Here is a 12446-nt window from a genome sequence, read left to right on the forward strand (position 1 = left end):
GCTGAAATAATTCCAATTCCTCCAAAGTGTCTCTCATAGCCAGGTTTCAGACTTATTAATGACAATGTAATGGTAAACGTTCACATTGGTATTCAGGAACGAAACGGTAGGGTTGAAAGGTGGATGCAGGCTTTGCTTTAATACCTACTGTATGCAGAAAATTCCACCTAGTAAGCAGTTCTGATGAAGCTCGTAGAGAGAGGAAGCCCATTGAATTCAGACCTAGATTTCTGAACTGACTAAGCCATTAGGATTCATTATGTAGAATAAGGGCTGTGGGTACAATGAAAGAAGCACATTTTTTGCCTTAGCCACAGGTACATATTCAAGTAGAATGGCTGTTCAAGTAGAATGGCTCTTAATGTGCAGTCCCTTTCCTCTGGAACCGGAAAAGAAGAGAGCATTCTTGATGGGAGAGTTCCTCCATGCTTCCTCTGATCTGGGCTTAACATGGAAATGCCCGTGAATGAACTATATGAAGCCACAACTGACAATACAACTGCCGCAGCCAAGATTGAGCCCAAGCAACACAGACTCTAGCATTTTGGGCAGCATCTCACCAAACAGGCAAATAAAAGAACGGAGAGGTTGTGATTCTTAACAAAAAGGAACTGGGAAACTTCCAATAACATGGTTGTACGTGTGATGTAGATGGTGTGACCTCAGAGCCAGAGATTTTCCAATTCAATTTTGTCTTAATCCACGAATCCATACTATTTTCTAAGCACACGTGTCCTGCTTGCAGTATGGGGACAACAGTGACCTTTAGAAGGCCACTTTAAGGATTGCTGATAAAAGGCATGAAAAATGATCTCAACTGCAACCTTGATAGGAGAGTTAGCCAAAAGGGCCATATTATGAGCACATATATGGAATCAATGATGGGCAGGCAAGGAGAAGAGGAGGAATCCAGAGGAAAGAGATGCAGCCCAGGCAATATAGGGAGGGAACCAGGAGATACAGGCAAGAGAGCAGCACCCAGGCGAGGTGAGGAATGGGGAACTGAAGGATGGAGATGTGAGCAGGGAAGCAGTCCAGTTGAGCCACAGACGTATGGTGGAGGGACAAAGATGGACAGGTACAAAGGGTATGGTCAGGTATGGTAAAGGGACAAAGATGGTCAGGTACAAAGGGATGGCAGCAAAGGAATGGGAGTAGGCAGGGTCCATTTTCCATGAAATATATTTATACATGTGTCACACGCATATGCACAGCTTTCATATTATTCTAATGAGAGGTGGCATATGCCTATTTCAAAACGAAATAAATAAAATGTATGCAACTCAATCTTTCATTCCTAATTCAAAACACGGAATGAAAATTGGTTTGTGCAGTTCAAAAGTAATCACACACTCCCTCCCAGCACCATCCAATCCAATTTTTTTAATTAGCATTTTTCGTAATGATTAGGGATGATAGCACTTACAGGGCATATTCAGCAATGGGTAACTTGAATACATCAAACACTTCCTTGTTCTTCATTAGGTAGACCGATCGTAGATAGGAAACAAAACACTACCAGAAAAAGAGAGAAGTATTTGTTTAAACAGTAAAAATGGCACACAGATACACTCCACATCTAAAAAGAGATCCAAAATGTTAAAGAACCAAAATTAGCACACTGCATTTCAGCTAAAACTAATTAGTCTTATAAAAACAGATTATTCTTTATTGCATTATGAGTCCCAAAGTTAAGAGTTTGTTTGTATTTCAATTATGCTTTATATGCGTTTTGAGCTTTGGGGAGTGTTACATTTCCAAACTTCTCTCAGTGGTTATGGTATCTACATATTAAATATGAAAACATAATCATAGGAACCTAAAGAGTACATGGAAAATCAGGAGACCAATATCAAGCGCTTATGGACTATGAACCTAGGAATTTGAAGGCAAGGAGACAGCCAAGTAAATTATCATGGATGCTGTGTGCTCAGAGCCCATCAAAGGTACAGATATAAATGCAATTTTAAGAAAACATCAATTAAATTACTGAAAGGTAAGCTTAACTATGGCTGCAATCCTAAACACAGTTACTTGAGAGTAAGCCCCACTGGAACTTACTCCCAGCTGCCAGCTGACATTTCAAACCTCAATTCTCTTTTTCAGCATCTCTGCACATTTTTATGTTCTCATCCACCTCTCACTGACGCCCACTGGCCTTATAGCAGGCTTCTTTCCTTGCCTTTCAAAATAACCTTTTTCTCTCCTGTATTTCTTAAAATTGAAGGTATTTGTTCCGTCCTTGAAAACCCCTTTTAAACTGCTAATAGAACTTGTGGTATGGGATGCTTTTGCCGTTAAAACCCATCTTTTGAAGCAACAACAAGAAGAATTGTAGTAACAGATTTTGCTTGTAGTTTCATGTTACCCAGACTGCAATAAAACACTGGAAAATCACTTCTATAAAACCGAATAACCTGCTGCTACCAGCATGCCCTTTCGTTTGGCTGGTAACTCAAGTGTATCATTCATTAAATCATACTGTTTATGTTTCCACAAAACTGTTCTGTAATTTTTGTTTGGGAAAGGAGAGGGGGGGCGGGAAACAGTTTTACAGATATATTCACTGGCTCACATACGGAATCCTCATTTGCTCTTGCACTGCCTGCAAACCGCTGCTGGATTTTTCCAGTGTTAACAACACTCAATAGATTTATTAAATTATTATTTACAATAGCTCACTGCTCTTTGTTTACTCTCCATCTCTCTCTCACACACATGCACTTTGATCTTCTACACGATACAAAATCCTGCACTACAACAACCTTTCTGCTTGCATTTTGCAGAGTATTGGTCAAATTAAATTGATGCAGTTTTGCTTTGTAAGTGCCGGTGGCTACATACTGTTTACAGCCCCCAACCTCATCTTATGCACCTTCCAAAGTCCCCTGAAGCTGCTCCATTTTTTTACCCTGTCAAAGTTCCTTCCTTCTTCATTGCCTCTCATCCCCACCTTATAACTTAAAATTTGAGTACCGCCCAATGCATTTGAGGGTTGGCAGGGCCAGCAGAAGACATTTTGGTACCCAAGGAAAACCACAAAATGGTCTCCTCTCTCACCAGGGAGGAAGTGGTGAGAGAAGAGCTACATTGGAAACAACTGAGGGAATTAAATCAAGTCAACCTTATCCAATGGTGGGAATTGAAGGGGCGGAGGTGCTCTAGAGGTGGCACTGACAGGCATCTGCTGAGGAGGAGGCAGACCCGCCCGTCAAGGAATGTGTGGCAGCAGCATTTATTGGAAGCTTGGTCTGCTGCCCCTGTGGTCCTGCCGCCTGAGGCCGTCGCTTCACTTTGCCTCTGCATGAGCCGGCCCTGAGGACTGGGAAGTCAAGCAAAGTGTCTCCATCCAATTAGCACTGTCTCCCCTTAGTGACACACAAGGATACCAGCAGGAGCAGTTTTGCAGAACGGGCTACAGCTCCCGCATATGCATAAAGCCTTCTGTTCAATCCCTTAAACTCCAGATAACAGATTACTGGGAAGGGCCTCTGCTTGCTAGATGAGGAATGAGAACCTGTGGTCCCTCCAGATACCATTGGACTATAGCTCTAACCATTCCCTGCAGCTTGAATTTTGATGCTTTCCGTACCATGGTAGGCAGAAGTCCATTGCTGAAAATGCTGGTATTAAACATGAACCCCATACAGTCAATTGGTATATAATGGTTAAAAAAAGAAAACACTACTGCAGTATTTAAAGAAGAGGAAAGTGTTTATATTTTCATGGTATGATGCACTTAATTTTTTTTTTATGCACTTACGCAACAACGTGCTGCTTTTTCTTTTAATGTGGTTGCTATAACCAAAGTTGAAGCAATAAAGCTTGATTGAATTCAAAATCCAATTTGGCTATTCCACCGCAATATCTCTAACAGTGCCGCAGGGCTTGATGACAAAGTGATGGATACATGCTACACGACTACCGAAGGCTCCCACAGACAGAACAGACTCAGAAGAGGCAGTAAATATAGCAATCTACTCCTGTGCAGGAGAGACATTTTGAGTTGGAGATAATATAAGCGTTACTCCTCTGTGGGCTGGTGCAGAGACGTACCATCAAGCCACTTTTAACCACAGTTAAAAGATTTTTTAACAGGGCCGCTGCTCCAACTCCTACAGCCTTAGCTGCAGCTATGAGAACCAACATTAACTATAGCTAGATAAGTAGATAAACGCTCTGCTTTAACCAGGATTCTTTTAACCAAACTCTGGTTAACAAGGAAACCTCGTCAAACTTAACTGCAGTTAGTGCCAGCGTGTATGTATGAATTCTCTAAACACAATTAAAGGAGGATGGGGAGAATTCACTCCTGTGAAGTAGGCACAAGGTAATAAGGCAGATGTTGCTGAACTACAACTCCCATCAGCCCCAGAAAGCACGGAAAATGGCAGGGATGGTGGGAGTTGTAGTAAGAACTCAAATCATTCGGTGCGGCACTTTGGAACTCCCTGCCTATTGATATCAAGCAGGTGCATTCACGGTATCCTTTTTGGCGCCTGCTAAAAACATCCTGGTTTAAACAAGTCCACCCAGATGCTTGGAAAGTTGGTGTGAATTTTAACTGGCTTTAATATTTTAGCTTCTTGTTAAAATATTGCTGTAAATTTTTGCTGTAAATCTTTCTTGGTTTTATTGTTTTACATTTTTGTAAACTGAAATATTCTCTATAAAAAATCAATTAAAAAAAATACATTGAGGACTGGCCTTTATCATAACCCTCTCCTCCCCTCTGCCTTCATTTAAGCAATTTGAAACTGACCACAAGCCTTCAACAGAATGGAAGAACAGACTATATTTCCGCAGTGCTATGCAGTAGCAAAAAACAGTTTTAAATAAAGCAATAAAAGTTGGATTTACAAGGCAGGTTCATCACTGAATCTGTCAGCTGTGACAAAAGCTCTTGTTTGAACTTGTTCCATCGCTATCCCGAAACTCCAAGATTATTTCACTCCACTCAATTTAATTTTATCTATCTTTTTAGAGGGGGTTTTTAAAAACGGCTGCAAAAAAGCTGTTAAATGAGAAAAGGCTATTGCTGCTTCTTTTTTCCAGCGCAAACCAAAGTATTCTATTCCGTTCTTTCATTCACATTTTCCTGTTGTTGCTACACACTTATGATCCTGTCTTATACAGTTGACAAAAATCAAAAATACACAGCTATGTGCTTTTACAAGACATAGCTAAGCACTCCTGGTTTGAACCTCAACAAGAAAATATTGTGAAGAAAGCAGGTGTTATCCGTAATAAATTATAATAAGGTAATAAACAAAGGGTTTTCCAGCCAGTGAGCAATCTGGCACATTCCACAAAGGCAAAATTATCATGAAAAGTATTGTTATTTTACATAATGAGCTGTTCAGACACTATATGTTTCTATTTCTCAGTTATCACCACATCATTAATCTAGCTTTCTAGGCTTGGGAACTAGAGGCATTTAATTTTATTTCTTTGAACTTCTGTACTGCCCATTCATTATTCCTCAGAAAAAGGCAGTGTGGCATAGTGGTTACTGTATTAGATGTTAGCCCTCTTCACAAGATACTGCCTCTTTACCTTGGCTGCTGACAGTTAAGGTATTGCCACCAAAAGAGATAGCAAAGAGCTGGATTTATACCACTAAAATTGGCAGCTGGTACTAGCTGAGAGGATCCTGGCATTCCTGATCACTATTACTACCCACCAGCACTGTAGCTCATTCCAGAATTCCTGGCTCTGCAGAAACCCAGGCAAAAAGTTTAAAATAAACAGCAGCCAAGGTGCTGCAGGTGCTGAATGCCCCTCCATATTTTTAAACTTATTTAAAGCTCATTAAAAATCCCTCTCTTCATCTCTAGCGCATGTTCCACGGAAACTAGGAAGGTTGATAAAAGTCAAATTTAATGCGCAGGAGACTCTGACTATGCATGTTCATGCAGAACTTCCCACGGCATGGCAGAACTGACATGTATACAACATTGCGTAGGATTTTCTACACCATAGTTGAGGAACCTATGGTCCTCCACATGCTGTTGGCCAGCCTCAGACAGCATGGCAGAGTTTCCCCAGCCACTCTGGGTGGCTTACAGCATGTCTAAAAACATAATAAAAAACATCAAGCATTAAAAACCTCCTGATACAGAGCTGCCTTCAGATGTATTCTAAAAGTTGTGCAGTTCTTTATCCTCTGGACATCTGAAGGGAGAGCTTTCCAGAGGGAGGGCGCCACTACCGAGAAGGCCCTCTGCCTGGTTACCTGTAACTTTGCTTCTCGCAGTGAGGGAACCAGAAGAAGACTCTTGGAGTAGGACCTCACTGTCCAGCCTAAGCAATGGGGATGGAGATGCTCCTTCAGGTATACTGGGCCGAGGCTGTTTAGCAGGGGTAGGCAACCTAAGGCCAGGGGGCTGGATGCGGCCCAATCGCCTTCTCAATCCGGCCCGTGGACAGTCCGGGAATCACCTTGTTTTTACATGAGTAGAATGTGCCCTTTTATTTAAAATGCATCTCTGGGTTATTTGTGGGGCCTGCCTGGTGTTTTTACGTGAGTAGAATGTGTGCTTTTATTTAAAATGCATCTCTGGGTTATTTGTGAGGCATAGGAATTCGTTCATTTTTTATTTCAAAATATATTCCGGCCCACCACATGGTCTGAGGGACGGTAGACCGGCCCACGGCTAAAAAAGGTTGCTGACCCCTGGGTTTAGGGCTTTAAAGCTCAGCAGCAACACTTTGAATTGTGCTTAGAAATGTACTGGAATCCAGTGAAGATCCTTTAGGACCGGTGCTATGCGGTCCCAGCGGCCGCTTCCAGTCACCAGTCTTGCTACTGCATTCTGGATTAGTTGTAGCTTCCAGGTCACCTTCAAAGGTGTATACTAAGAAAGTATCATAATAGGCAGCTTACCCGTTGCGCTCTCTCTTTCAGCTCTTGATCTTGAGCCAAGAAGGACTGCAACTTTTTCTGGATGTCAACAAGCTTTTCAGGATTGATTCTAGAGGATTGGGAGAGATGGAGAGAGAGAGAGATGGAGAGAGTGAGTGAGTTCAGGTTGGTGTGTTTAAGTGGCAGGGTTTTCTCTGTCATGGCCCCATCCCTGAGGAAGATCTTCCACATGAGATACTTCTGCTTGGCTTCATTCCAGACTGATGTTTCATTCTGCTTTTTAAATGATGGTAATTTTGTTGAAAGATGGTATAAAACCATTTCAAATAAATAAATATCTCTTCCTAAAGGGTCACAGACCCCTGTTCAACAGGTTCAATTTTTTTCATTTCATTTTTTTTTTAAAGCATTACTTCAAAATAGTTAAAAGGTACTGCCCATCTGAACAAAACTCAGCTGAAATCATGTCAGGCATGAAGACCGTTCTCCTCCCATGAATAATGCAGGGAAAGCAAACAGAAGCTCAGGCCTTTTATCTAGAGAACAGTTTAAACTGGAAGAGGCAACGATTTTTCAAGGTAAAGCCACACAATTAACATTAAATTGCTTCTTGAGCTTATAAAAAGGTGGAAAATTGAGCTCATACTGAAGGAGGGGGGGGGGGAGCAAAATATACAGCAATAATACCTCACATTGACACGGTCTCTCTCATGAGAAAACAGTGTGAGGGTTCCCCCCCACCCCAAGCATTTAAATAAGACTCTTGCTGGGAATTTCCAGAGCCCGAGGCATTTCTACAGAACTGTGGCTTCACAGATAGGTAGTACACCAACTGATGTGGAGATTAAAGCTGTATTATTCAAAAAAAAAACACCCAACAATAATTGCATGAGGGAAGAGAGCGAGGCTGTGTTTGCTCATCCGGCCTCTTCCCCACCAACTCTTCAGAGTTCTAGCCCATGTGCCACTATTATTATTACTATTATTATTATTATTATTATTATTATTATTATTATTATACCGCCCTTCTTCACAAGATCTCAGGGCGATTCACAAGAAAGAAATACATGGTAAAAGCGCAAATAAAACAAAACAACAAGACAACAATCCCCCCCCCCCACAAACACATTTTAAAAGCTATAGAATATTAATCCGCCAAAGGCCTGGTTGAAGAGGAACATTTTGGCGCCGCAGCAGACAAGCCCCAACCAGTGGACATCTTGAAGAGGCCATCACCACAAAGGCAGTGTAGTGACTACAGTCTTGGAATGGGACCTGGCAGACCAGGGTTCAAATCCCCACTCAGCCGCCAAGCTCACGGGGTGACCCTGAGTCATCTCTCAGCCTAACCTTTGCCACAGGATAAAATGAGGAGGCAGAGAAGCACATATGCTGCCTTGTGCTCTTCAGAGGAAAGTGGGATACAGGTCTTGGTGGTGCAGATCTCACTCTGAGGCCAACTGAGCCCTGGTTAGAGCCCATAACTGAGTCTATTGTGTCACAGCCGCTCTGCTCCTACCAGCAATGTGCTGTCCACAGAATAGCATTAGGAGATTGCTCTTTGGCCCCAATGGGAGTGCCACAGGGCACTATTTTGTCCCCAGTGGTATTCAGCATCTATACAGTGCAACCTCGGAAGCCGAACGCCTGTAAACTCGAATGTTTCAGCTCCTGAACGATTGAAAACTGGAAGTGATTGTTCTGGTTTTTGAATGATTTTTGGAAGCCAAACATCCAGCATGGCTTCCGATTGGCTGCAGGACGCTCCTGCAGCCAATCGGAAGCCGCGCCTTGGAAGTCGAACAGACTTCCAGAACGGATTCCATTCGACTTCCAAGGTACGTCTGTATCAGGATTTCCCAAACTTGGGTCTCCAGCTGTTTTTGGACTACAACTCCCATCATCCCTGACCACTGGTCCTGCTAGCAAGGGATGATGGGAGTTGTATTCCAAAAACAGCTGGAGACCCAAGTTTGGGAAACCCTAGTCTATATGAAGGCACTGGGAACAGTCATTAGTTTTGGAGCAAGGTGTCATCAGTACACTGATGAGACTCAGCTCTGTTTCCCTATTACATCTGAGGCAGAAGAGGCTGTACAAGCCCTGGACAAAAGCCTAGATCTAGTGGTGGACTGGACAATGCCTCTTGCTGGTCTACATGGAGACAGAAAGGTGTTTGTGAACATGTGTAGAAACGACTACTGTGTCCAGTAAAATCTGCGTTTGCTGTTCCACCCATTTCGGCCTCTGGCCCCAATCACTGCTGGCTTGAGGCCCTCAGAAAATTGCCCAGAAGGCATTGTGGCTCAAAATGTTTCCCCACTGCTGCTCAAAAGAACTCTACTCTTTCTTAACAAGCTGGAGAAGTGGGGAGAAAGCAGCAGCACAATGAAATCCAGCAAGGCTAAATGTAATGAATACAGGAAGGGGAACAAAATACCGAAAAGGAGAAATAACTGGCTAGGCAGCAGAAGCATTCAGAATCTACAGAGTACATAAACAAATTGAATATGAGTCAGCAATGTGATGCTGTGGCTGGAAAGGCCAGTGCCATTTTTAGGTTTTATCGGCTGGAGAATGGTTGCCAAGAACTGGGAAATAATAATGCCATTTTATTCAGCATTATTGTGACCTGATTGGAATGCTGCTGTGAGTTCTGGGCACCAGGTGTCTCAAAAGATATTGGCAAGTTGGAAAAGATTCAGCAGAGAGGTATAAGGACGAGGCAGAGGCTGAGACGGAAATCCTATGTAGCTAAGAAATAAAGAAAAAGCAAGCTATGTACATTTAGCCTAGAGAGGAGGAAACATTATTGATTGGCGCAGGCAGCAGAGAGGGAGATGCCAATATCCTTTTCAGATTTTGGAAAACTATCAGAAAGAAAGTGGAGGAGGGAGAGTTTTCACCCAACATGCTCTGAATAGGCCACATACAGCCAGTTTGCAAGCAACGCTCAGCCAAACTACGGCTTATATGAACATGTGGGCTCCCAGAAAGGAATTTGTGGCTGCTTTGGTCCTCTTCCAGTCCTGCCATGTTGCTGTGAGCTAAGCTAAGCAACGTGTCCAAACCTGGAATCATGGTTTGTCTTACTCCAGACAAACCATGAACTGTAACCAAACGTTGTTTACAGATCATGGCTTGTCTGGTGTGAGGCAAACTATTAAGAAGAGTTTGGATTTGATATCCTGCTTTATCAGTATCCGAAGGAGTCTCAAAGCGGCTAACAATCTCCTTTTTCCCTTCCTCCCCCACAACAAACACTCTGTGAGGTGAGTGGGGCTGAGAGACTTCAGAGAAGTGTGACTAGCCCAAGGTCACCCAGCAGCTGCATGTGAAGGAGCGGAGACGCGAACCTGGTTCACCAGATTACGAGTCTACCACTCTTAACCGCTACACCACACTGGCTCTCAAACCAGGTTTGGGTGGCTTTATTCACAGCAGTGCAGCTTCAGAAGGACATGGGGCAGGAGCACAACAGCTTCAAAATCTTCCTCCAGAAACTCTCCCATTTGCAGCAAGCCAGGCGAGCCAGCTGAAAGATATGCTTATGTTCTGTTAAGAGTAGTTCAACAATGGAACAGCTGGCTGACAAGAGCTAGGATCTCCTCCTTGTCAAGGCATAAACTGGGAAAGGAGACTGGATATTCCAGCCTAGCTCAGGGTGCAAGACGCAAAAGGATGGAACAGGAACATACCGTATTTTTCCGTCCATAAGACGCCCCCATGTATAAGATGCCCCCTATTTTTGGAGACTCCGATTTAAGAAAATGGGGGGAGATGTATTTGTGTATAAGACGCCCCCAAATTTTTGACATTATTTTTTAGGGGAAAAACTTAGTCTTATACACAGAAAAATGCGGTACTCCTGCCTCCCTTAGCAGCCAACTGCACATTTCAAAGGAACCAAGTATATATCAGGAGCTGTCAGAGCTTTACCAGAAATTCACATCTCAGTGCACAGATGTCCTATGTGGTGAGATGCCAAGTGGACAGGTTGGCCCATCTGCCTGGGCAGCTGAGTCAACCTGGAGTGAATCCTGCTCACCGAGGCTGTCCATTAGTTCTCCTCACCTAGGAAGGAATGCATAGGGCTCCTGTATGGTTGAACTTTGCCTGGAACCCATATAAATAGTGCAAGCTAAGTCAATTTGCATCTCCTCCTGCTAGCAATGAGTTATGTGGAGCATTGACCCCTGGAAATCCTATTGAGCTCTCTTCCAGCTTCTGAGTTTTCCCCAAACTTGACTTGAACATTCTTAAACCCATCTCCTCGCAGCCATATCGACCAGGAGCTTCTCTCTCAAAGCAAATGAAAGCAGAAATTATCTGAATGTTGAGATCTATAACCAACACTAAATATCATCTGCATTTTTCTCCCTACTCCACCCCCGCAGTGTTTTCCATGGCTCATCAGTTCCACTGCAAAAATGATCTCCTCTCCACAGTAAACCATTTAAGCCACCTTGGCAAGTCATTATATCCTTTTAAGAGAGAGAAAAAACAAAGGCTAAAAAGGGCCATTTACAAGGATTTGCAAGCTTTACTGCATCCCCACATTATCACCCATAATTTAGAACAGTATTGTAAACAGCATTACTGGAAGCCAACAACTACTTCAGCGGAGCATGTGAACCAATTTCAACGCATATTGAGTGACTGAGATATTAGGCACCAAATGGTAATTAGATCTGTATGCATGAAGGTATGAAACAGATGTCATTACAAATAAAGAAAGGAAACTATTGGTGCACTCAGTTGAGCCTTCCTCAGAGGAAAAGAGCTGGAAACAGGGCTAATACCACAGACTTAGCATTTCCATGTTTCAGATTAGCATTTTAATACAGTAGCGCAGGAATCTGTGTATTAGGGGCAGTGTTCCTCAAACTTGTAAACTCTTGAGATGCTTTTGTCCTGAATTAAAACCAGAAGCACACTTCCTTTTTCCTTTCTTTGAAGAACTGGGCATTTTGCCTAAGTCCTAAATTCGCCAGCCCATTCACAGGTGGAGATAAAGGGAGGAGGGGAAGTTTCTGCAATTTTTCAAAAGGAGGAAGAGGGAAATGTTGGAAGGTCCCTATGGGAGAGTTTAGCACGGGATACAGTCTTCTCTTTTCCTTTTCACCCTTTATTTTCACTAGTGAACATTAGAAAGGCACCCGAAAAGAAAGCTGCTGCTGCAATTGAAGCAAACAGCTTCCCTATCTATCCCTCCTACAGACAGTACGGTCCGAGATGGGCCAGTGATCTAGCCTGGCTTAAAGGAAGCTTCCCACATTCTTTCTGTGAGAATGAAGCAGGGTAGCAATCCATGCAGGAGGTGCAACAAGAAGTCTTTTCTGTGGATGGGCAATTCTATCACATCTATGTGTAGAAAGAATGGACTGGACGTTCCATTCACATCTGATACAGAGAACGGAGGAGGCTTACCTGCCAGCAGAGGAGGAGTCTGCTTCAGATTAACCACAGTTTACTGTGTTGTCCGCACCCAGTGAACAGTGGTTAATCTTAATTATGGTTTGTTGGGGCGGGGGGAGGAAGTCTACTTCAAGCCACAGAGTTAATAATAACAACAATTAGG

At 43.0% G+C, this 12446-nt stretch overlaps 1 protein-coding gene across 2 annotated transcripts in view; it reads right to left on the reverse strand.

Annotated features, from left to right (window-relative positions):
- DDX10 (DEAD-box helicase 10) overlaps nt 1-12446 on the reverse strand; it is a 170830-nt gene that overhangs the window by 125747 nt on the left and 32637 nt on the right. For both annotated transcript variants that reach the window (XM_083609042.1, XM_083609043.1), the window contains exons 11-12: nt 6887-6974; nt 1427-1515 (exon numbers count right to left, since the gene is read on the reverse strand). In XM_083609042.1, coding sequence (XP_083465168.1) covers nt 1427-1515; nt 6887-6974 — 177 coding nt within the window. The remainder of the gene's footprint in view (nt 1-1426; nt 1516-6886; nt 6975-12446) is intronic.

This window comes from Podarcis filfolensis, assembly GCF_964270895.1.
Source record: "Podarcis filfolensis genome assembly, chromosome: 4".
NCBI classification, from domain to species: domain Eukaryota; kingdom Metazoa; phylum Chordata; class Lepidosauria; order Squamata; family Lacertidae; genus Podarcis; species Podarcis filfolensis.